The sequence below is a fragment of the Gossypium arboreum genome, chromosome 10 (assembly GCF_025698485.1).
Source record: "Gossypium arboreum isolate Shixiya-1 chromosome 10, ASM2569848v2, whole genome shotgun sequence".
In the NCBI taxonomy this organism is placed as follows: Eukaryota; Viridiplantae; Streptophyta; class Magnoliopsida; order Malvales; family Malvaceae; genus Gossypium; species Gossypium arboreum.
This window is the reverse complement of record NC_069079.1, coordinates 107980215-108006321: the sequence shown is the minus strand read 5'-3', so window position 1 is coordinate 108006321 and position 26107 is coordinate 107980215. Positions and strand designations below refer to the sequence as shown.

General features: G+C 32.1%; 3 protein-coding genes across 3 annotated transcripts; 1 reads left to right on the top strand and 2 right to left on the bottom strand.

Annotated features, from left to right (window-relative positions):
• Positions 1 to 193: 193 nt before the first annotated feature.
• LOC108488877 (protein trichome birefringence-like 4) lies at positions 194 to 2231 on the bottom strand. The gene is made up of 5 exons (XM_017793156.2): positions 1617 to 2231; positions 1333 to 1525; positions 1031 to 1218; positions 793 to 951; positions 194 to 676 (listed from the first exon to the last, which is right to left on the bottom strand). The coding sequence occupies exons 1-5, from the start codon at positions 2195 to 2197 to the stop codon at positions 343 to 345; spliced, it is 1455 nt and encodes a 484-aa protein (XP_017648645.2). The 5' UTR covers positions 2198 to 2231; the 3' UTR covers positions 194 to 342.
• Positions 2232 to 2667: 436 nt separating this feature from the next.
• LOC108488981 (uncharacterized) lies at positions 2668 to 4475 on the bottom strand. The gene is made up of 3 exons (XM_017793228.2): positions 4194 to 4475; positions 3028 to 3253; positions 2668 to 2940 (listed from the first exon to the last, which is right to left on the bottom strand). The coding sequence occupies exons 1-3, from the start codon at positions 4368 to 4370 to the stop codon at positions 2825 to 2827; spliced, it is 519 nt and encodes a 172-aa protein (XP_017648717.1). The 5' UTR covers positions 4371 to 4475; the 3' UTR covers positions 2668 to 2824.
• A 15339-nt stretch (positions 4476 to 19814) lies between these two features.
• Positions 19815 to 24567, top strand: LOC108487203 (uncharacterized). The gene is made up of 7 exons (XM_017791479.2): positions 19815 to 19933; positions 20033 to 20077; positions 20712 to 20833; positions 22392 to 22528; positions 22807 to 22954; positions 23039 to 23195; positions 24109 to 24567. Exons 2-7 carry the CDS (start codon positions 20065 to 20067, stop codon positions 24198 to 24200), a joined length of 669 nt encoding a protein of 222 aa, XP_017646968.1. The 5' UTR covers positions 19815 to 19933; positions 20033 to 20064; the 3' UTR covers positions 24201 to 24567.
• Positions 24568 to 26107: the final 1540 nt, after the last annotated feature.

Here is a 26107-nt window from a genome sequence, read left to right as displayed (position 1 = left end):
TCGTAAGGATAAATCAAAAACCACAACCAAACCTGACAACAACGATCCAGTTTTCAGTGATTGATTAACCATCGATATAAAAGACAATCATATTCAATGGCTAAGTAAACTTTTGAGTGCATCGTCATGAAAATTGATCCATGAAATGCCAAAATGGTGGACTGTTGGTAATATAAATGAGGATAAACTCAAATTCTTTCAATGCAATTTCATTACAAAACATTTACTTCAATGGTTTTGACACTGGTTTTTATCAGACATTTGATATACACACAGAAAAGGGGGGGGGGAGGGGAGGGAACTAACATTAGAACTTGAGACAGAACTAAAAAGGAAATGATGTTAATCATTATTTGGTAAGTCATGGCCCGATATTAGCAAGGCGGCATAGAGAAGTTCATTCCAGAAGTCTGGAACACCTGGGAGGCACCAATGGCTGCAATCCTGGAACATGCCGGGGGTCCTCGGGATCTCTAATGGTCGATAAATCGATGGATGCCCATCTTTTCTGTAAGCTGTCATCTTGGTGATGTTAAGATAAAATACTGGTGTTTTCATTTCTGATATTACTGATTCCAGGATGCTCATCATCCATGGATATGGGGCTAAGCTGGTCTCATTTGATATAGGCTCTGTTTCACCATGACAGTTCCCACCTGTATCCCACTGCCCTTTCCTGAAACGCCATTGTTAGCGAGATATGACCGTCCAAATACATGAATAAACATATCAAAAACATAACCGAGATCGGTGTCCGAGTAACATAGATTAAAACCTTTTTTTTTTTTTTACCTGAAATGAGAAGAAGAGTATCCTGCAAAGAAGACCCTGGTGTGCTTTCTATCAATGTTGGAATCAACCCATTGTGCCCATGTTTTCAATGCCTTTGTGAATGCTTCTTTTACTTCCATTCTGTCATAGACATGGCTGCCTTCCTGGAAGTAATTTTTGCTGCGATTTTAACACCAAATGCTTATCAGAAACTTATGGCAATTCTAGAAATTGATGGAAGACAAAGAAAATGGTATACCCTTTGCCAGTTTTTTGGTGAGTCCACCAATGGCCAGTGTTGAAGACAATTATATCGGCATTACTGTACTTAGAACCCTGAATCATGTCAAGCCTCAGTGTCTCCCTCCTAATCTCACTTTTATCAGAGATTTTCCATTCTTGGACTAGGAATGGTGATTTGATGAAGTCTATTGTGCACTGGTAATCCTATAATCATTTCAGCAAAAAAAAAACCCAAATTCTAGAGAAACAAACCAAAAAAAGAAAAACAGTTTTCACTGACTAAAATTGCAAATTGAAGAATGCTTTTTGTTGACTCACTTGGAATCTGAGAGAAAAGAAACCTTGAGTCCTGTACTCATTCCTGCTGGAAACTTCAAAGAGACGTCTCTTATCTTTCAATGATTCTCTCAATGAACACACCAGTGATTCCCACATGTTCCTATTCAAAGAGTCTCCCACGAAAACCAGCCTCTTCCCTCTCAACATTTCCAGCATTTTCCTCCCATTAAACCTACACGAATTCAACAATTATTAGAAACAAAGTGGTCGAGGATTGTAAAGTGCTTGATAAAAATCTTGAACAAAATTCTCAAGTTATAGACCTTGGAATTTGACAATCAAAAGGCTTCCATCGGTATCTAACGTAACTGAAATCGACCCGGCCGTTCTTGAAGCAGTTGAAAGAATCATCAACGTAGGGGCAAGACCCTGGTATGTAAGCAGGGCGAGAATCATCCAAGACCCAGTTGCCATTAAAAATGTCGCAAGAACTAAGGTCTTTAATCACATCGTTCCCGTCTTCGAGAGAATTCCCAGGAGTTCTTTCAACTGCGGTGACAGAAGAAAGAGTGCAGTTGCTCCGAACGTCGGAGACAATGCAGGTGTTGGAAGAAGAAACGGAGGTGAAGGAGGCGATGTAGTCGGCGGCAAATCGAAGACGAGTTGCTAATGCCAAGGCTAACGCGTTCGGGGAACGCTGGTTGAAAGACGTTGAAAGGAAGAAGAGGGAAAGAAGGAGCAAGAACATGTAAAAAATATGGGTTCTTGATCGCCATAGAAGACATGGGGCGGTTATTGAGAATTGCATCAAAATGGAGATCATGGTCTTGAAAGATGCCATTAATGGGGGAAACGGTAGGTTTTTTTTTTTTTTACAAGAAAAATAGAGGATGTTTTGGCACATTGTGGAGGGAATAGTAGTTTTTTTTCTTCTTTTTTACTTTAAAAAAAGTTTTAACTCCATAACATTAATACTTTTTTTTTTTTTAATCTTAGAATCTCAAGCATCAAAATTTTCTGGTTGATTTCAGAATCTTACAGGTTTTCTTGTCATTAGTTTCCAGGTTTATAGTTGCATGGTTCACACCAAAGGTTTTATAGTTGCATGGTTCACACCAAGGGCCAAAAGCCAATCTTTATAATTTGGTCTGATTTAATCTCTTTACCATGCATATTATTATTATTGGGTCTGAAATGATGACAAGATTTAACAACGAGTTGACGTATAAATTTATTATCAATTAAACATGATTGACAGACTTCTATTTAATCTTAATTGTGTTATGGAATGATTATAAAAAATCTCTAGAATCACTTTTAGATTATAGAAGAGATATTAATAAGATCTCTTGGTCCCATCTTTGAGTTAATAAAGCATTGGAACGGATGTATCAGACAACCTTATTTTTTAGTGAAAGCAGTAAATAAATTACATATATATATATATATATATATATGACTTTGAAACAGAGTAATTGAAAGCAGAGAAAGGAAATCTTTGACCTCTGTAGATTATAGATAATTAAACATGTCAAAGGAATGGGGTGAGCCCTATAATAATGGACCCAACCCCAAAGAAAATGCTAGTGGTTGCCTTGTTTGAACCGCTTTCCTCAGCTTCAAGGTGCTCTTCAACGTCGAAATTACCTGCATTAAACACATACAAGATTATAGATTATTATTATTTATGGCATCTGCGATTGAAAAATGTTTTCAACACCAAAAAAGAGCTACCTCTTTCAGGACCATAGCTACATCCAGCCTTAATTGTGTCTCTGATATCGTGAATGGTTGCCTTGTTGTAGAACACAAAGTTTTTCATGATGTTCTCTATACAGTTGAGAACAAGGTGGGTCTCTGAGAGGCAAGGTCCACTGCAATATTCGTCGGTGTATTCAGGTGGGACGTCTAGATTTCCACTTGCACTCAATCTGCTAGATTCTTCACAGCTGCTATAAATCTGAAAGAAAGGGGAAAAAAATCAAAATATGAACAAACAAAACAATTCCGTCTAATTATGATTTTAGTCCAACTACTATGTTAAAATTTGGATTTAATTCTTTTACTTTATTTTTTTTTTATCTTAACCTCATTTGATCCCTTAATTTTTATATTTTTCTAGTAAATTCGAATTGATAACATTATTAGTTGGTGCTATTAAATTGACCGCGGAGAAATTTAATGGAAGCCATGGGACCTTGGTCCCCAAAAATTTTAGAAAATTATCATTACGGCTTTGAAAAGTTTTAAAAATTTTAATTATACCTTTAGTTTTTTTTTTTAATTTTCATTATTAATTAGACCTTAATTTTTTTTGAAATTTTAGTAAAGCTACTAAAATTTGATGTGACACTCTCCGACTATAAAATGATGACATTTTTCTATTTTAAAAAATTGTCGTTAATGTTTAAGTAACATGTAATTTTATTATTAGTTGCACATGATCAACTAGATTTTCATGTGGCCCTGATTAAGAATGAATCAAAGATATTTGTGCTTAGGGGCCTAAATAAAATTAAAAAATCTTTAGGGGCAAAAGAGAACTTTTATATTAAAAAACCTAAATTAATATATAAATTTTAAAGAAAGGCTAAAAATCAATTTATCCATTTCAACCAAGGGGAGAGGCGAGGTCCTTCCAACCCCCTTTGATTCATCCTTGGTTTTGACTATATGGTCGAATAACTGTAAATACTAAAAATAGCACCATCACTTTAATGGCAAGAACTAACAATGTTATCAATTTGTACTTATAGACAATTTTGTAAAATTAGACATAGAAAATTATTCCACACTGAAGTGGAAAGATCAAATTTTAAATTTCAGCATAATTGAGGGACTAAAATCAAATTGGACCAAACAATTCCATTAATAGATATTTAAGAACATGAAAATCTTACATATTTATCATTGAAACATAGCAATGCCTTGGCGACAATTTGAGCTGGATCATCACCAAAACTGCCTGTTTCAGGCAAATCTTCATCGGCCTTACACAAGTGGAACCAGAAAATAGACATGCATACTATGGTTACTGCTAAAACCCACGATTTCCCGACTGTATGCAAGGACGCCATTGTTGAAGCTTTAAAGACACTTTGAAGTAAATATAAGAGAAGGAAAGATGCATTTGAGCTTACTTATATATATATATAGTGATTAACTATCATGCAGCAGCCTAGCACGTAACATAAAACTGGTTTCTGTATATAAACATTGGCAAAAACGGTGTCGTTTTAATGTACTCGAAGTTCCACCTTTGACGAGTTTGGTAAATTTGATAGGAAAAAGAAAGGAAGCGTTTACGTTGGAGGAAGGCTAAAGAGGTCAATAGGAATTGGAGCAGATGAGTGGAAGCCACCAACTTTTACTGATTCCAGATATCAAACCTAAAATCATAAAACGTTTATAACTTTTAGTGCAAGTCAAGGTTTCTTTTTATTTTAGAAAAAATTAATGGGTAATTAGTCTATATCCTAGACAAAGTCAAAGATTTTTCAATGTCATTTTAAATTATTTTATACAATATGAAAACAAAAAGAATATACTCATATCAAATATATATATATAAACATATCTAACAATCACACAACATCGTGAAATACGAATACCATAACATACAAGGGCGAAGCTAAAACAATTTTTTAGGTAAGGCTAAATGAAATTTTAATTTTTTATAGTCTATATCTTTATAATTTTTAAAGGATTAAACCGAATTTTTATAATTTTAGGGGGGGCAAAGTAAAATTTTGCGTTTACTAATTTAAAATTTTAAAAAAAAACTTAGAGGGCCTATGTAACAGCCTAATTTTCAGTGGTGTCGGAACAGTGATTCGAGATCACTAAATCCGACAAATGAGTAGGAAATATTATTAATTTAGTGAGTATAAATTAAATGTGAAGTTAGGAAAAAAAATTGAAAATAGTGAATAGTGTACTAAAAATAAATATTAAAATAATTAGAATCGAGAACGAGGTATTGAGACCTCGATAATTTTAAATCGAGCCATAAATATTTTTATAAATATTTATGGAGTGTTAATATGTTAGTATTAAAGTTTCTTCAAGAAATTTTAAAGTTCTGATAGTTAATTGAACAAAAAGGACTAAATTGTATCAAATGCAAAATTATGGGAAATGATCAAATAGCTTAATTGATAAAAGAAAGAGGGTTTAAAAGGAAAATAGACCCAAGATCTATTTGGGCTGGACGGAAAGGGCATGAAATCAGCAAGAAAATAAGGAGAATTAAGGGTAGAATTGGAAAATTGCAAAATTTACTTAATAAAGCTAGGACTAAAGTGGAATTATCTAGATTTCTCTTTATTTTTCTGCATTCTCATCAGAAAAACGCCATGGAGGAGTTCTATTAAGCTGGTTTTTCATATTTTTACTCCAAGTAAGTTCAATTCTTGATTATTTCTTGAACTTTTTGTGTTTTTGTGACTTTTACAACTAGGTCCACTTGTTGAATTCATTAGTTTTTTATTCTATGAAAGAAATTGAAAGTTTATATACATATGTGCTGGAATTATATGATGATTTGGCATGGAATTAGAGTTTTAAATTGTTTATATGTTGATTTTATTGTAAGAATTGAATAGAAAGTGAATGTTTGGGACCTAATTGTAAAAGAGTTTGAATTTAGAGTTTTATGTGGAAATTCTGAATTTAAATAGTTTTGAAATAACTTATAATGTTTAAGAAAAGTATTAATTGAGAAAATTATCTTAATTGAGGGGTTAATTGAGCAAGGACTGAATTGTATGAATTGTGAAATTTGGGGCAAAATGGAAATCAACATTTTGCACTAAAACTGTTTTGGACAGCAGCAGTAGTCTAACTTTGAAAAATCACCAAAAATTGTAGAAATGGAATTAGAGGATGAATAAAATATGAAATTAAAGCTTATTGAGTCTAGTTTCTTATAAAAGAAATTATGTAAGCAATGGAATCATGAGATACAATAACTTTTGTGAGACAAGATCAGAATGATTTTGGGTTTCCCTGTTTTGAATTTGGAAAATCATCAAAAATTGGATAAAAATAATTAGAGGCTTAAATGTATATGTTTAGAATTCTGAATGAGTCTATTTTCAAGAGAAACAAACGAGGACATCATTCGAATCTTGTACGAGAAGATAATTAATTTTTAGTGAAGAAGGGTCGGAACTGTCAAACAGCAGAACAGGGGAGACTTCAATGAATAAACTGTATTAATTGGCCCAACCAAAAATTATGAAAATTTTATGGTAAGAATATATGTGAATCTAGTTTCTGGGAAAATTCATGGGTCTTAATTTGGAGTTCTTTCGCTCAAGATAAAAATACTTTAGTGACTATGACACAGATGGACAGCTTGAATATTCACATAAATAGATAGTGAAAATTATAGATAATGTTACCTATAAGTGTGTTGTTTATACTAAGGATGTGAATGGAGAGGAGGAGGAAAAATATACAAAAATATATGAATGAATCGTGTATAAATTGATTACATGCCCGATTATAATCGATAAGTGTTGAATTAGAAACGATATAATGTTTTATTTGGAATATTTATTATGAAATTATGATTATCGCTATAATACAAAAATCGAACTTGTGAGTTTATATAACTAAATTTAGTAATCATTTGTTAATATTATTAAATTTCAATATTATTTTATGAATGGTGATTAATATTTATGTATGTTAATTGTTGAAAATAAGTAAATTATGTACAAAAGTTATGAAATTAAACCGAGAATTTGGAGGAACGAACGCAGGAAATGAGTACAATCTTTCAAAGAAAAAGATGAATTGATGGTAAATTACCCAAGTAAACCGAGATTCAGCATTTGTTGCAAATTCTCGTGTTTGCTTTCCGTTTAGCTCGTCTGAGCTTGAATTAACTCATATGAGTTTGATTAACCCTTTTGGGGTTTCGATTCACTCTAATGAGCTTGATTAGCCTCAAGCTTCGTTTAGCACTTATGTGCTTCAGTTAGCCTTCGGGCTGACGTTTAGCACTTATGTGCTTTAGCTAGATTTCGGGCTTCAGATCACGATGTACTCAAATCTATAAGCTGTTCATTGGATGGACAAGTTGGTAAGTCGTAAATGTAACATGTGGAAAAAGAAATGTAAGTAATGTTATCATTATTATTATTGAGCTCAATTATGTGATTTTAGCTTTCAGAGATTGTGTTTGATAAGATATGTTAGTAAATTATGAGTATGTGAATCAAAGTGACAAAATTTGAACACCTAATGAGGTTAAGCTGATTCACACGAATTTGTCATTTGAAATTGTGATTGACAGGAAGAAACAGTGAATTACATGCTTATCAATGGTTACACATAATTATCTGAAAAACAAGAAAAATGACGGTTATTAATATATGGAAATGTAAGACATTGATCTATGAATGTGGAATATGTTTGATAAATGTGTTCATTCTTAACTATGGAATTATGTACCTCATGTGTGCTATTTGCATAAAGATGATATTTCAAATACTTTGGTGAGTAAAGCTTAAATATGAAATAGTATGAAATCGAGACAAGTTGTTATGAAAATATATTTAAATTATCTGTAAGTGTTTTTGTACTCCTCGGTAATGCCTCGTACTCTATTCCGGCGACGGATACGGGTAGGGGGTGTTACAGCCTAAATGGTATCAGAGCTATGGTTTAGTCGGTTCTCGGATTAACCTAGCGTATGTGAGTTTAGCTATACATGCTATATTACTACTCGTGATAGTGTGATATCTTCCGGCTCTAACGAAATTGTTTTGTTAAGACCGAGGTGATTTCTAATCAAGCTAATCTTGACAGTGCGAAAATTTGATGTTGAGACATTGAAAATGTGTTTGTGTTAAGTTGAAACTTGACAAGGTATGAATAGAAGTTCATGATATGTATGTGATAATGTACGAAATGAGATAACCATAAGTTGAAATATAAAAAGGTGAAATGAAATGAAAGTTTATATTATGATAAGGCTATCCGTGTCTGTTTGACATGTCTATGATGTTATGTGCTCAACATGTTTGATTAAGTAAATTTTATTCAAAATTGAATAAGTGTCTATTTATGTACACTTGGTTGAATAAGTATGATTAGTAAGTTCATATGGCTAAATTTTAGTGATTATTTGTTAATTTTATGAATTTCATGATGTGTTATTTCATATATATTGATGATAAAATCGTGAATAATGTAAAAGCATGAAAATTGAATAAATGATCAAATTGAGCATTTCAGTTCAGTGACAAGATGAATTGAAGGAAAAGACCATGGTTGGACCATGGCAACAAGTGATAAGTGATAGCTTCACTACACTTATCGATCAAGAAAAGTGAAAGTGATAAGTGATAGCTTGGCTACACTTATCGATCAATGACAAATGACAAGTGAAAAGTGGTAGCTTGACTACGATCAATGAAAAGTGGTAGCTCGGCTACGATCGATGAAAAGTGGTAGCTCGGCTACACCGATCGATGAAAAATGGTAGCTCCACTACGATCGATGAATAGTGGTAGCTTGGCTACAAGTGACAAGTGACAAGTGATTTCCGTATAAGACCATAGCTGGGCTATGGTATCAGAGGTATGTGATCAGTGTGATATGTGATCCGTGTAAGACCATGGCTGGGCTATGGCTTTGGTGTGTGATATGTGACTTTGTGCAAGACCATAGTTTTACTATGGCATGGTGAAAACGAAGTACTCAATTCTGAAATTGTTCCCTAAATTGATTAAGAAAGGTAAGTGATAAATGGACTTAAGAGATTGAAATTGATTAATTGTTGATATTGAGCTAAACTAAGTGAATTCATCGTTTGAAATTGTATATGGCAGAAAATATTGATAGACTATATAAGTGTATTAATTTTGCTTGCAGTGAATTATGTGAAAACAATAATGTTATGTATGAATGTCAAGTCATATGTGTGTAGTTATGAGAGTTGAGTTAGAGGTTTACGACCTCACCCCCTTACCAGAGTTGTAATTATGACAAAATTTCATGAGAATTATGTTAATAAATTCACACCTGTAGAATTGGAGAGTATAGTGTTGAAGTGATTAGTAAGGCATATAGAAACGAGAATAGTTTGAAAAGTAAATACAGTTCTGGAAAAAGGAATTAGAATGTTTTAAAGATCATTCGAGATATGCAATGTCATGATTAGAGAAGAAGCTAATTTCAGTAAATTGACTTATTCAGATATGATGTCTAAATAGTGTACTTACCGGAAAATTCTTTTGAATTGATTTTTTTTAATGAATGAAATATTATGGGATTAGGGATGACAGAATTAGTCAGAGGAATATGTGGCTGTTCGTTTTCTGATGAAATTCTTATTGTATGAGAATGCTAGCTAGCTAAAATATTTGATGAGAGCATCGTTGGTCTGATTAAATTATGATTGGGACTTCTTCATTTTTCTTTGTTATACTATTCTGTTACGTTGAAGATAAGAGTAAATGGTGAGATTCATGTAAAGCTATTATTCTGTTTATACGGGTTGTTACTCTACATTATATACGTATTGGAAAATCTTGATTATTTTGTAAATGTTGACTACATGATTGGCTTTATTTGATGATGATTTGATTTCAACCAAGTTAAATGCTAAAGTGGGGTTTTCTTTGTGAAACTGAGAAGTTAGTAAAAGTGTTTCATGAGTGTTGACAGCAATTTCTTCTGATAAGATTTTCGGGGACGAAAATCCCTTAAGGGGAGGAGAGTTGTAACAGCCTAATTTTCAGTGGTGTCAGAACAGTGATTCGAGATCACTAAATTCGACAAATGAGTAGGAAATATTTTTAATTTAGTGAGTATAAATTAAATGTGAAGTTAGGAAAAAAATTTAAAAATAGTGAATAGTGTACTAAAAATAAATATTAAAATAATTAGAATCGAAAACGAGGTATTGAGACCTCAATAATTTTAAATTGAGCCATAAATATTTTTATAAATATTTATGGAGTGTTAATATGTTAGTATTAAAGTTTCGTCAAGAAATTTTAAAGTTCTGATAGTTAATTGAACAAAAAGGACTAAATTGTATCAAATACAAAATTATGGGAAACGATTAAATAGCTTCATTGATAAAAGAAAGAGGGTTTAAAAGGAAAATAGACCCAAGGTCTATTTGGGCTGGACGGCAAGGGCATGAAATCAGCAAGAAAATAAGGAGAATTAAGGGTAAAATTGGAAAATTGCAAAATTTACTTAATAAAGCTAGGACTAAAGTGGAATTATTTAGATTTCTCTTTATTTTTCTGCATTCTCATCAGAAAAATGCCATGGAGGAGTTCTATTAAGCTGGTTTTTCATATTTTTACTCCAAGCAAGTTCAATTCTTGATTATTTCTTGAACTTTTTTTGTTTTTGTGACTTTTAGAACTAGGTCCACTTGTTGAATTCATTAGTTTTTGATTCTATGAAAGAAATTGAAAGTTTATATACATATGTGCTGGAAGTATATGATGATTTGGCATGGAATTAGAGTTTTAAATTGTTTATATGTTGATTTTATTGTAAGAATTGAATAGAAAGTGAATGTTTGGGACCTAATTGTAAAAGAGTTTGAAGTTAGAGTTTTATGTGGAAATTCTGAATTTAAATAGTTGTGAAATAACTTATAATGTTTAAGAAAAGTATTAATTGAGAAAATTATCTTAATTGAGGGGTTAATTGAGTAAGGACTGAGTTGTATGAATTGTGAAATTTGGGGCAAAATGGAAATCAACATTTTGCACTAAAACTGTTTTGGACAGCAGCAGTAGTCTAACTTTGAAAAATCACCAAAAATTGTAGAAATGGAATTAGAGGATGAATAAAATATGATATTAAAGCTTATTGAGTCTAGTTTCTTATAAAAGAAATTATGTAAGCAATGGAATCATGAGATACAATAACTTTTGTGAGACAAGATCAGAATGATTTTGGGTTTCCCTGTTTTGAATTTGGAAAATCATCAAAAATTGGATAAAAATAATTAGAGGCTTAAATGTATATTTTTAGAATTCTGAATGAGTCTATTTTCAAGAGAAACAAACGAGGACATCATTCGAATCTTGTACGATAAGATAATTAATTTTTAGTGAAGAAGGGTCGGAACTGTCAGATAGCAGAACAGGGGAGACTTCAATGAATAAACTGTATTAATTGGCCAAACCAAAAATTATGAAAATTTTATGGTAAGAATATATGTGAATCTAGTTTCTGGGAAAATTCATGGGTCTTAATTTGGAGTTCTTTAGCTCAAGATAAAAATAATTTAGTGACTATGACACAGATGGACAGCTTGAATATTCACATAAATAGATAGTGAAAATTATAGATAATGTTACCTACAAGTGTGTTGTTTATACTAAGGATGTGGATGGAGAGGAGGAGGAGGAAAAATATACAAAAATATATGAATGAATCGTGTATAAATTGATTACATGCCCGATTATAATCGTAAGTGTTGAATTAGAAACGATATAATGTTTTATTTGGAATATTTATTATGAAATTATGATTATCGCTATAATACAAAAATCGAACTTGTGAGTTTATATAACTAAATTTAGTAATCATTTGTTAATATTATTAAATTTCAATATTATTTTATGAATGGTGATTAATATTTATGTATGTTAATTGTTGAAAATAAGTAAATTATGTACAAAAGTTATGAAATTAAACTGAGAATTTCGGAGGAATGGAACGCAGGAAATGAGTACAATCTTTCAGTGAAAAAGATGAATTGATAGTAAATTACCTAAGTAAACCGAGATTCAGCATTTGTTACGAATTCTTATGCTTGCTTTCTGTTTAGCTCTTACGAGCTTCCGTTAACTCATATGAGTTTCAGTTAACCCTTTTGGGGTTTTATTTCAGCTCTGATGAGCTTCAGTTAGCCTCCGGGCTTCCGTTTAGCACTTATGTGCTTCAGTTAGCCTCCGGGCTTCCGTTTAGCACTTATGTGCTTCAGTTAGCCTTCGGGCTGCAGTTTAGCACTTATGTGCTTTAGTTAGATTTCGGGCTTCAGATCACGATATGCTCAAATCCGTAAGCTGTTCTTTGGATGGACAAGTTGGTAAGTCGTAAATGTAACATGTGGAAAAAGAAATGTAAGTAATGTTATCATTATTATTATTGAGCTCAATTATGTGATTTTAGCATTCAGAGATTGTGTTTGACAAGATATGTTAGTAAATTATGAGTATGTGAATCAAAGTGACAAAATTTAAACACCTAATGAGGTTGAGCTGATTCACACGAATTTGTCATTTGAAATTGTGATTGACAGGAAGAAACAGTGAATTACATGCTTATCAATAGTTACACATAATTATCTAAAAAATAAGAAAAATGACGGTTATTGATATATAGAAATGTAAGACATTGATATATGAATGTAGAATATGTTTGATAAATGTGTTCATTCTTAACTATGGAATTATGTACCTCATGTGTGCTATTTGCATAAAGATGATATTTCAAATACTTTGGTGAGTAAAGCTTAAATATGAAATAGTATGAAATCGAGACAAGTTGTTATGAAAATATATTTAAATTATCTGTAAGTGTTTTTGTACTCCTCGGTAATGCCTCGTACTCTATTCCGATGACGGATACGAGTAAGGGGTGTTACAACCTAAATGGAAAATTTTTATTTTAGGGGGTCGAGGCCCATGCCAACCCCCCCTAGAATCGCCTCTAAGAACATAATAGCATTAGCAGGGGTATAACTTGAGGAGGCTAACTCATAAAATGAAAAGTTGTTCTTTTTAGTCATTTTAAAAAACAAATTAAGTTTGTTATTATAAATTTAAAACAAATTAAGTTTGTTATTATAAATTTACATTTTACCATCAAATATTAGGTGCAATGATAAGAAACATTGTAATTCCAAGAAAGCACGTAGGCTCATACCTTGGAGATGACATTATTGGGAGGGATAACCATGAACCTTAAACATGGAATGTAGAATGGATATGAAAGATACCCAAAAAATAATAAAATTACACTTTGGTTCCTTAAAATTTAGTCCCTCCAAAAGTAGAATGTTTGTAATTTAATCTCTTGAAAAAAATATAAAATTTTACATTAATACAATGATAAAATTACATTTTGCACATCATACCCAACCTGCATATGATGCACCACTGATTCATTCAGCAACTCCCTAAAATCATCTTTCAATTTTGTGATGTCAACCTCCAATTCAAAAACTTGAAGCTTAAGCTGACAAGCCCTCTCCAAATAGGCATATTTGTTAGCTTTAATTTGAACCACCTTGCCAAATCATTTCCTCTAATTAACAACTCTCTTTTTCTCATTATTTAATCCTTTAGGGAGCTTGAAATGGATTGCTTCAGCTATATATTCTCCACCAATAATTTTTCATAAGAAAGCTTCGAGGCTTGGCCTGAAGATGGTTTTCCCTTATTCGAACGATAGCTCAAAGTTCCTCTTTTTTTTTTCTTCTTAAAGATAACATGTAACACCCATAACCTGTTTCTGTCACTGGATTAGAGTTCAGAGTATTACCGTGCATTTCAAAACATTTAACAACAAGTAACATCGAGTTTATCAATTATTTAACAACATTCATAAATAATTCAGATTGAAGTCAAACATACACTTATGGACTTTAAATTGAGCCTACGAAGCCAAAAAAATAGTTTAGAAACAATCAAGGACCAATTTGAAACAATTCAGAAAGTTTGGGAAAAACTAAAAATTTTCAAAACAAGGGTCACATGGCTATGTGATAGAGCCCAGACCATATGGCTATTGCACACGCCTGTGTATGTAGACCATGTAACTCACTGTGCCCATGTAATATAAGGTCACACAGCCGTGTGGTTAGGTCGTATAACTCTCTATGACTGTGTAGCTCAAGGTTACACGACCATATTTCCAAACCATGTAACTCTATGTGCTCATGTGGACCAACCTGCACCTAACACGCTAAGGATACACACCCGTGTAGGTTTGCTCGTGTGTGACACACAACCGTGTGGCAACCCATGCCCCAAGTTGTGTGTGCGTAAAAATGACCCAAAACATGCCCATTTCACATCCAAAAACTTAGGTATCTAAACATAATTTTACACATTTTTACAAAAAAAAATGCATTTTAAAACACTCAAATCAAGTTAAACAGCCAACCTATGTACCTAGCCAATGTGTCATTATTGACACCACATTTCAATCACATAACAAGCCACAATTCAAGCTAAACTTTCAAGTCAGAAGTATATACCACAACTCATAACAAAACTTACCATTTCATGCTCAATTAGCATCAACCACTCATGCCTTAACTAGAACTAAGCATGCATACTTCAAATGTCTACTTAACACAACAACATTGCAAGCACATTAAACTTTATCACATATGTGTTTAAGACTATTACAAAACATTCACCAATTTTCCTATTACATGTCATATAAGCCAAGGTTTGTTTACAAAATCTACCAAGGACCCTTGGATATTGTGATTCTTCAAGTTGATCCGATCGCCTGACTATCCACAAAATGTAATCTATAAGGAAGCAAAACAAGAATACAAGTAAGCTTTTATAAAACTTGGTAAGTTCGATAGTTAAAACAATAAACCTTATCGAATAACATAATAAATCAAATAATAAGATTACTAAATAGAGGTCTTGTCAACCACAGTTCACAACATGTGAGTAATACTCGAACTATAAATAAATCAACTTTCGACATTTCAATAACATTTAAATATCACTAACACAGTCGATGAACGATAAACGAATATGAGTACACGGTTAACCTTAATGAAGCACACTAACCACTCAAACGAGCTGATCCAATCGAGAACACACCTCGGCACTAAGTGTTTAGCCTGTAGGCTAACGTCCGTGTGATATCCCGAATTAGGGCCTAATCGGAATAGTGGTTTCGGGACCACAAATACGAGATAAAAATAATTATTTTATAATTATTTTGAGGTCTATGATATGATTGCATGATTGTGTGAAAATTTCGTGAAGAAATTCTATGCATAAAGTGCCTAATTTGAAGTTAGGGACTAAATTGAATAAGTTACAAAATTTGCATTCTAGAAGTTTCTAGTATGAAATTGCTTTGAAATATTAATTAGGAGGTCTTAAATAGAAATTTGACCAATATCTAAGTTTATGGACAAAAATCGAACATGGATGGAATTTTTGAAAGTTTAATAAGGAAGGGCATTTTGGTCATTTTGATATTAAATGAAATAAAATGGGAAAAATAACACAAAAATGATCATCTTCTCCATAAGTTGCTGCCAAATTTTTCTCTCCACCATAACTAGGGTTTCAACACTTTTAAGCCTTGATTGTAAGTGATTTCTATGCCCGTTTTTAATGTTCTTTACATTTTTGAAATCCTCGTAGCTCGGTTTACCTGTTTCTACCAATATTTTGAGCTAGGGTTTATATTTAAAAATTTACCCATGAATGATATGCATGAATTTTGATGTTTTATGGTAGAATATGAAGCTTGAGATTATGTTAAACAACTTTTGCTAAGTGATTTTACGCAAAAACGACTAAAATGACGTAATCGGTAAAAATACCTACTGTTCATAAGTACATGTTAGAGTGAGAATTGGATGTTGCTGTAGAAGGGAAAAATGATCAGCATATCATAAAACATAGGAAAATAGGATGCAGTTTAATTTACGAGATTTGGGGCAAAAGTGTAAATATGTGAAAGTTTAGGGGCAAAATTGTAATTTTTCCAAAATATGATTTTGGGTTGATTTGAATAATATGAGTCCTAATTAGGCTATATTTGAAATGATAGAGCAAGGAAAATCGAAATTCGGGCTAAAATCGGCAAAATACCAAGTTGTGGATAAAATGGTAAAAATGACCATTTTCGCATACGAGGTAAGTTCATATGTAAATATTGTAATATAATCGTTATTTTAAATCATTTAATGCTATTTATACGATATTATGATTGTTATCATGCAATTCTATGCTTTGTGGTCATTGTTGGACAACATGCAAAAATTTTATGAATTATTTGAAAAATGTGAAAGACTACCGAAGTATCGTCATGGGTATTCCAAGGAGAATGGTAAAGGAGTACGAACAAGGAAAGTCCCGTTGAACCTTAGGAATAGATTCGGATATTTGGGCATCCGAACTCGTTGAGTTGAGTCCAAGTTCACTTATGGATGCGGACGTCTGAACTCGTTGAGTTAAGTCCGAGTTCGTGAGATGTTACTAGGCATACGAGCTCGTTGAGTTGAGTCCGAGCTCACTTATGGATACGAACGTCCGAACTCGTTGAGCTGGGTCTGAGTTCGTGAGATGTAACTAGGCATCCGAGCTCGTTGAGTTGAGTCCGAGTTCACTTATGGATGCGAACGCCCGAGCTCGTTGAGTTGAGTCCGAGTTCGCTTATGGGCGGGTTACATGGTAGTTTGGCTACATATGTGGCACTTATGTGCAAACTTTCCATGTATCCGAGTTATATTCCGATGTGTTCAACGGGTAAATTCTAGTGAAATGGAAGAATACTCAAGATGCAAGTGACGTATTGGTAAGTGTTGTGGAATGGGCAGTTTGGACAGGTATGTACTTAACCCTCGCGTTGAGACTTGATATGACAATAATAATGTAGTAAGACGATGAATGATGAATAGAAATGTGATATATGTTTTGGTGATATTATGCTAATGTTGGTTGGTATAATTGCTTTGTTAAGTTATTTGTTATTTGCATGTGAACTTACTAAGTATTTATGCTTACTCCTTCCCTTCTATTCCTTGTAGTTTTGACAAGCCGGTTCAGAGATCAGGACGGTCGGAGGCACGCTCACACTATCAACGGACTATCTCGGTATGGTGGCTTGCATATTTTGGGAATATGGCATGTATAGCATTATAATCCTTTTCTGTATATAATCTTATGATATAGCTCATGAATGGCATGGAAATTTTTGAGAATGATTAGCTATTGGAGTGGCTAATCGAGATTATATTTGATAACACGTATGCTTTATGTGCTAACTAATCTATGGAAATCCATAAAATGGTGAAATTGGCTATAAAACAGAATCACACAGCAACAGTAATGTGAGTTTGAAAAATCACTAAAAATAGTAGAGATAGAATTAGATGATGAATAAAATATGGAATTGAAGGTTAATGAATATATTTTCATGTGGAAGAAACTAAATAGGTAAAAGAGTTGTATTTTATGAGATATTTATGTTTTGGTGAAATAGGGTCAGAGCAATTTCTAGATTCCATGTTCTGATTTTAGAAATTCACCATAATTTGTGTAAAAATAATTAGGACTCACAATTTATATTTATGGATTCCTTATTTAGTTTATTTTTAAGTGAAACAAACGGTATAGTCATTGGATTTTTGTACAGAAATAAATTTGATTCGTAGTGCACAGGGGTCAGAGTAGCCGAACCCTGAAATAGGGGAGAATTTAACTAATAAACTGTACTAATTGGCCCAACCAAAAATTCTAGAAAAAAAATTAATAGATAGATATATGAGTCTAGTTTCAGGAAAAATTTACGGATCTTAATTTCGAGTTTTGGAACTCGAGATATGAATTTTTATGCGACTGTGACGCAGTTAGCCAGCTTGTCTGAAAATTTTAAAAATAAATTGTTTGAGCTATTTAATTAATGAATTAAGTCCGTTAACACCTCATGCTCGACTCTGGCGATGGTCTCGGGTACGGGGGCGTTGCAGTCCGCCTCCAGTAACACACCGGAAAACACTATAATATAACACGATAGTCCATAACGAATGCAGGGGCTCGGTATATTGAGTGAACAAGAGATATACATGAATCATCATCACCCCTCAAATTGATCTCGTACCGCACGTAAAAAACCTATTGGCATGCCAATCATACTCTATCTTACGTTCATTTGGCTCAGGAGATATCAAAAGTAATCAGTACGTTAACAATTTATTAATTCAATTCTCTTTATATGATATCAATACATTAACCAGCAATCAACAAAATAAGTTTAATCATATATATATAATGTATTAGAATTAACTGAAAAAACTTACCAAACTAAACTACAGCAATAACAAAAGTACAAGGGCTATTCTGCAACTTTCTCTTTTTCTCGATTTTCAACTCGTTCTTGATCTAGAATAATAATTACACTCAATTAATCAATACCAATAGAAAAATTAACTCATTTTATGCTAATAAGTCCTTTTATACATTTTTACAAAATTACCCCCAATATTTTACCTTTTATGCAATTTAGTCCCTAGGTCCAAAACTTATAATTTAACCATTTCTAACAAACTAAGTTCAGACGAATTGTTTAATACTTCCCTACAGCCCATATTTGATGTTATCTCACATTAAGTCCTTGTAATTTTATTACTTTAACATTTTAGTCCCTGGGTTAGCTAAATTAAGCTAATATGAGCTCAAAAATATGAAAATTACTAAAAAGGGGCAAGGTTTACCTACCAAATCAAAGAACCCTAGCTTGGCCGAAAATGTTCTCTCCCTTGTTATGGTGTTTCTGCTAAAGATGGTAAGTTGGAGGAGATGATACCTTTTAATTTTTTTATATTTTATTTTACTTAATTGATTTGTCAATTTATTAAATTAACCTTTAATTTCTAATGAAATTTCAACTTCAACTTCAACTCACCTAAACCGTCCACTATCTTAACTAATGGTATAATTACCATTTAAGGAAGGTTTAATTTCACAATTGGTCCTTCAATTATTTTAAATTTTTAGCAAAACAAAATTAATTCTAATTTAACCCTAAACTAATTAGGACTTAATAAGGAAATAGCCCAAAAGCTATTGGATTAATCATTCCACCATCGCTTGGACTTTTTGACCATGGTTTAATCACCATTTTGGTCCCTTTACTATTTTAAAACTATAGCGATTAATTTTACCTCTTTTACTATTTAATCCTATTTAATTAATTAACTATATGAACAATAAAACTTTTTAACCAAAATCTAATAAAACCCTAATGACCTCATAAATATTAAATAATTAATATTTATGGATTGATACGTCATAGTTATGATCCCAAAACTATTGTTTTTGACACCACTAAAAAACGGGATGTTAAAGAACAAGTAAGTAATATCCTAGACTTTGCCTTAGAGAAGTAATTTTAAGAGGAGGCTGTGTAAGGACTAAAGCACGAAAAGCATCGATATGAAACTTTGTGTAGTAAATTTATTGTGTAGGCGTAAAATATAAATGTACTCAATCAATTAAAGATATGAAACTTTTTTTAGGTTTTAACTAACACTAAGATATTATTATATTAAATCTTATTTGGAATATTGGTTAGAAATCACTCATCCCCCTTTCATTGGAATGAACATCTTAATCTTAAATTTATAGATAAGATATCTATAAACAGGGTTTCACGGTAATCCCGATTTAACCCGAATGGGCCAATTAGTGGGCCGATAATCTTAGTGGGCTTTAAAAGCCGTCAATTTAAAAAATAATATTTTAAAAGGAAAATATAAAAGCCCTAAAAATATTAATCTTCGTTAAGTCGGTATTTTGGCGTCTTAACTCTTAACTGAGAGAAAAAAAAAACAAAGCCAGCCAGATTAAAGCATCTCTTCTACTATAATTATATCAAGGCAAGTAATTTCCTCATGGATTTATTGTCAACTTTTCTCTTTTTTTCAAAACTTTTTTTGTCTGAAGTTTTTTTTTTTTGTTCAATTTCTGGTATTCAGGATTGTTATTCGATTCGATAAGTTAAGAGTAAATGGAGGACTGGGGTAAATATTTTTTCTCAATTTCGATAACTTGTTTATTCTTTTAGTAAGAATTTGATTGATAACTAATGTCCGAATTTCCTTTTGTATGTTTTATTGTGTACGAACTTGCATGCGGAGGCTTTATTTTGACTAGTTTGATTACTGTATGCTTTTTCTTTCGTTTTTTTATGGGGTTGAGGTTTCTCAAAGCTGACTGCCTTGAGTAAGGGTTTATTAGGGAATCGGTTGTGGTTTTGCATGGTGGAAAGGATTAGATTACAGAGAAAACTGAGTGGGTTTTCTTTTTTCAAGCGGAAGCTTAGCGATTCCAGCAACATGTTGGGAAGCTAGACCGAGCTTTAATTTTAGTGATTCACAAGTGCTTGTTCTCAAATTGAGCTCAAGCCATTGGCTGACGGTTGGCCCATTCTTACCTAGGAGGTTTAAAGTGCAAAGAGTTCCACACTACTTTAAAGCAGCTTCAGTTCAATATACCTTTCATCTGCAAGTTGTTAATTAGTACTAGAACTATGATATATTTTAGTAATTCCAGATCCTTAACTGAAGAACCTGTCATACAATGTCCTTTTTATTTTGATCTGCTGCTTGTCCTCTTTTTCATTTTTTTTCCCACTTTTGAATGTTATTGTTGTAGAGGATGAGATTCCACCTATCCCTGCAAAGAAGCTGCCTAAAAGCAAATGGGATGATGAAGATGTTGATGATACTGATGTTAAGGAATCATGGGAGGATGAGGATGAAGATGAACCTCCTCAGGTATGATGACTTCCTTATTACTAGGTATTAGTCAGTTTAATAGTATTTACTGCTGGAGCTTTTTTCTGAATATCATTAGTTCTGTTGTCTTAAAATCTATATGATGCAAAATATCAAGTTTCTACCACCTAACCATAGGCCAGAAGATCTGGTTACAAGTGTCTATTGTTAGTGTATTGGTCTGCTAATGTAATTTTGAAAGTTATAAGCTCTTTTTAATGACAAGTTATATTCTAAATTTGGTTTTCATGAATGTATCTCAGGGATAGTTGGATGGATACATATTAGGATAACTGTAGTAGGATCTGGTCTTAAGTTACCAACCAAAATTGAATTTTGGATTTGATGTTGTAAATTTTGTTAAGATGAACATCAATCATTTCTTGATCTTGTAAGAATTCCTTCTCGTGGCTCATTATTTTCCTGTCTGCATCAGTCAAGTAATCTGATTGATGATGTAGAGTGATAGGATTTGTCACATTGTGGAACTTGAATCCTTGAATTGCTTGATGACGGTCAGTTTCATTCCATCAAAGATCCTTGATATCATGTTGCTTTGTGTTTCGTTTCTTCTAGCTAGCCTAGCTGGACTGATATATAGATTGAAAGAATTACATAAGTAAAGTTGAAAATTTTCACATAAAGGAACCACCCAGGTCTTGATCTATGTATAGAAGATTTCCTGGGGTGATGGAGTGACTGTAACGTGAATGAATAGCTCCTTATCCTATAAAGAGGGCACATTAAGGCTTACAGTTATCATCTCTCTTCCCTTTGTCAGTGAACTGTCGATTATATCATGAAGAAGTCTCAAAATCAGTTAGTCTATCAATCTGTAGTTGAATATTCAAAGTATTGTGCGAGTAGTGTGTGTTTTGGTGGGCACTGGGCATACAACAGGCTTGGCGCACATGATCAGTCTAGGAAGATCTTAAGACTAACTAGAGAAACAAGGCAATCAGTTCTATTGAAAGAGAGGGTGCAATGGCCGATGGGCATCAAATATTCGATTCTATTTCTTGCCTGTTGCAATGTGTGATAACAAAATTCTTTTGTTGTTTGGATTTGATAAGACAGGAATGGTATTTTCTTGATCACCTGAAAATATTGAAATAAAAAAGAACGAACTTGAACAAAAGGATATTGCCTTCAATGCTTACCATTTGGAGCTAGAACAAAGTAGATGAGAGTGTTTCCTAGGATGTTAGTCTGCTAAACATATATGCTTCTGAGTACTTTCATATCAATTTCTTGGAGGCTAATTTGAGTGTCACCTTCAACATGGTTGATTACTTTCCCTTTGAATAAACTAAGGGAGAAAGAGTACGAACTACATTAACGTGAACATAGACAGTACTGTAGTGTTTTTGTGGAAGACATTTGTTTTGCTCTCGTTAGCAAAAAATTCTTGTTACACATCTAAGTTGTTACATAGCTGTTTTCTATGGTCATTCAATGCAAAAAATGTTACTATAGACTAGTTATTTGTGTTGAATACCTGATGATAGAGCAAAACTATTTGCTTATGCTCATGTGTTGTGTTCTTAATTGTTACCAGCAACCTGTAGCAAAAGCTCCTGAAGAGAAGGCCCCTAAGAAGCCTGCATCAAAAGCTACTGAAAAGAAAGGGAAATCTATTGAAGTAGCTAAACAAGAGCCCCTTGATCCTGTGGCTGAGAAACTTCGCCAACAAAGGTAGAATTTAGTATTTAGCACTTTTAGCTTCTGGAGTGATGACGCTGAGAAACTTCCTCAGTCAATTACAGTGGATGTTACTGCATTTAAGCTTTGCTAGAACTAAGCTTTAAGAGATAATGCTTTTTGGCTCCTTTAAGCATTCAATGTTGATTTTCTCCGCTGATATGCATACTGGGGTCTCAAAATTTGAGGCACTCATTTTACTCTGTATATGTCTCGAAAGTTGATGTTTTTCTTATATTTGATTATTTACTCTGGCATTTGCTATATCACAGGCTTGTGGAGGAAGCTGATTACAAGTCCACTGCAGAACTTTTTGCCAAGAAAGGCGATGAAAAGACTCTTGATAATTTTATTCCCAAATCTGAAAGTGACTTTTTAGAATATGCCGAACTTATTTCTCATAAGCTTTGCCCATATGAGGTGAGTTTAATTATCTTTCTTTTCCTGTTTTGGTTATGTAGTGATGAAGTTCTTAAGTTGCCCAAATACATCCTTTTGATGCAGAAAAGTTTCCATTATATTGCACTCCTCAAGGCAGTGATTAGATTATCAGTGACTTCTTTGAAAGCAGCTGATACGAAAGATATAGCATCTTCAATCACAGCAATTGCAAATGAAAAGCTAAAGGCGGAGAAAGAAACCACAAGTAAAAAGAAGACAGGTAACACATATGTAGCTCCTTTTCCCATTTTTGTGTTTCGCATTGTATACTTGGTCAAAATAGAAACTAAAAATACATGGTGGTTCACTATTTCACCTAATTAAAAATACATGGTGATTCACTATTTCACTTAATTGATGATTTTAAATCAATCGTGGGTAGAAAATGGCATTGAGTAGAATTAGTTACATGTGTAATTGCTCATTATACTTAGGTTAAAATATGCTCCAAGTCCTTGTACTTCTAGTGCATTTGGAATTTAGTCTATCTACTTTTATTTTCAAGAATTTAGTTCCTCTACTTTTCAAATTTCAAAGTTTAGGTCCATCAGATAACATCATTAAAATTCTTCTATTAAATTCACCAGTGTGACATTTTGAAATAACCAAGTACTCACTTGGTACCCATGTAACAAGAAAAATGATGCTGTAATGAATTTGAATCTAAAAAAAGAATTTTAACTGTATTAACAATTGGATCTACAAAAAGTATAGGGATTAAGTTCCTTGAAATAGTAGGGGAACTAAATTTGAAATATATGAAAGTACAGGGACCTAAATCATATTTCAACCTTATACTTGTAGTGAGCATCATATTTACATATATTTAAAGTAGCAAATTTATTATATTGTTCAAGTTCCTCTCCATGATGACAAATCACTCCAGTTCAGCAGAAAGGATGTTCTAGAAATTTATAGGGGCTAAGTCTGTAAATCTCTATTCCTTGGAATCCTTAGCCTAGGGCAGTTAGGCGCTTAGGCTTGACCTCTGATGGTTCCTCTTATAACCTTGGATTTCTATGGGAGAGCATATAGATCTTTATTTTCTTATATGTAGTTTCCACTTTGTTTCAGAATACAACTTACTGGAACCTTTGTAATACTCTATCTGCTTATTTGACAAATTCTTTTAGGTGGCAAGAAAAAGCAGCTCCATGTTGATAAACCAGATGATGATTTGGTTGTTAATGCATATGATGATATAGACGAGTATGACTTTATGTGATTCATTTTGGGGCATATACCACCTTGTTCTAGTGTTTGCATAGGGGTCCTGTGTTTATTGCAGCAGCGATGTAGAGGCAGTTCCGACGGCTCTTTTTTTTTTGTCTTCCAATTCATGGGGAAATTTAGTTGTCTGGTGAAAACATCCATAATATGGAGGATATTATTGTTACATGAACCATGCAAAAGTCTTCTAGATGGTTTTGGGCAGTTTTGGTGTTTTTTACCTAAAAAATATTCATATGATGTTTTGGCAAAAGGTTAAGAAGTGTTTTCATTGTAAGAGTATACAATTAACCCTATTTGTTTGTGCATTATAAGAACCAGTTGTTTCACATGATTTTAATAAGATTGTTTCTAGTATACAAGCATGGAAAAACTTATAATACTGGGGGTCAAATTCTGCTATTATGCTATTAGACCCTATACTTTGTGTAAATTATGGATTTAGTACTTGTATTTTATCAATTTTAGTTCTTGTACTTTTAAAATTTTAATTTTGATCCAATAGTAACAGTTTAACTATATGGTTAAATTATGTCATTAATCTTGTATTATACAAAAGTTATAGATTTAGTTTCTGTTCACAATTGAATCATTTTTAGTGATTATATATTCTAAATTTTAAATTTTGTTTTAATGCAAATGATAATAAAGTTTATCAATCAGTTTTATGTGAATAATATGTGAAAATAATAAATATATATAGTATTATATGTCATAATATAATTGATACGTTAAAATTTAAAATTATAAATTTAATTATTATTATTATTATTATTATTATTATACTTAATGCTATTTTGGGTTCAATTTTGGTGCATAAATCTTTGTGTTGGTAAAAAGATTAGCCCGTCTGGTTAAATGGTATTTTTTGGGCGGTCCAATAAACGGTGTTGTTACAAAAATGTGATGGTAAGTAGTGGATACATGGAATAGATTCTCAACATTATGACATGAAATAATTTAAAAACTAAAATAAGAATTTTAAGAACATATTTTATAATATATAAATTTTAAGTTTTAAAATATAACAAACAAACAAGACTTATCTTTTAGGTTAGTATTTAGTACACTGACATCATAGTTTTTGCTACCATACCAAATATTTTTCCTATATTTATAACATTTAATTTTAAGGAAATATTTATCCATCTCTAGAAAGTTCTATAACTGAAAATTCTAAGAAGTATTTATCATATTGCTTTTTACAAATGCAAAGTTACGTAATATTATTTAAAATTCAAAACCAAAATTTTTTAAAAATTTTAAAAGAACAAAAATGTACTTTTAAATTTCTGAAAATTTTATTAACTCTTCATATTATCTTCTATAATTTAAAAATGATATAAAACTAAAAACTAACATAATAATTATTTAAATTCCAAAAATATTTAAAATTACAAAATATCTTTTGAATTTTCTAAATTTTAATAATTTTCATTATTTTCATATTTTTAGAATTTTATATTATTTAAAATTTTAATTAGATTTTCACTTTCAAAATTTTTTGCTATTCCACTTTAAAATTATATGAAAATGTGTTTTTATACTGATTAGACATTATTTTATCTCGTTATCATTAACTAACGATATTAAATAAATAAATCAATGTTAAAACTAAATGTTGATAATGACAATATAGAACGATCACAAATTAATAGAAAAGAAAAATAAAATACATAGATTTTACGTGAAAACCATTTCTGAAAAAAATCATTGGCAGAGGAAAAAAATTCACTAATGTTGAAAGCTGCATGATACAAGAGAAGATTCGACTATATCTATTTAAATGTTGAAAAACCTTATTCTAATTAATATCAAATAGAAGAAATATAGCTCTAAACGGATTCTACTTGTGCAACCTCGTTCGTATAAATAGAATCCGTGTAGACATATGACTTTCAA

Coding starts and splice junctions, on each gene's coding strand:
- LOC108488877 (XM_017793156.2), bottom strand. CDS start 2,197: ATGTGCCAAAACATCCTCTATTTTTCTTGTAAAAAAAAAAAAAACCTA. Junction 1,526..1,616: donor TTTGATTGTCAAATTCCAAG/GTCTATAACTTG, acceptor GAATTCGTGTAG/GTTTAATGGGAGGAAAATGC. Junction 677..792: donor TACTCTTCTTCTCATTTCAG/GTAAAAAAAAAA, acceptor ATGGCGTTTCAG/GAAAGGGCAGTGGGATACAG.
- LOC108488981 (XM_017793228.2), bottom strand. CDS start 4,370: ATGGCGTCCTTGCATACAGTCGGGAAATCGTGGGTTTTAGCAGTAACC. Junction 3,254..4,193: donor TATGTTTCAATGATAAATAT/GTAAGATTTTCA, acceptor CCTTTCTTTCAG/ATTTATAGCAGCTGTGAAGA. Junction 2,941..3,027: donor TAGCTATGGTCCTGAAAGAG/GTAGCTCTTTTT, acceptor TGTTTAATGCAG/GTAATTTCGACGTTGAAGAG.
- LOC108487203 (XM_017791479.2), top strand. Junction 22,529..22,806: donor GAGAAACTTCGCCAACAAAG/GTAGAATTTAGT, acceptor GCTATATCACAG/GCTTGTGGAGGAAGCTGATT. Junction 22,955..23,038: donor ATAAGCTTTGCCCATATGAG/GTGAGTTTAATT, acceptor CTTTTGATGCAG/AAAAGTTTCCATTATATTGC.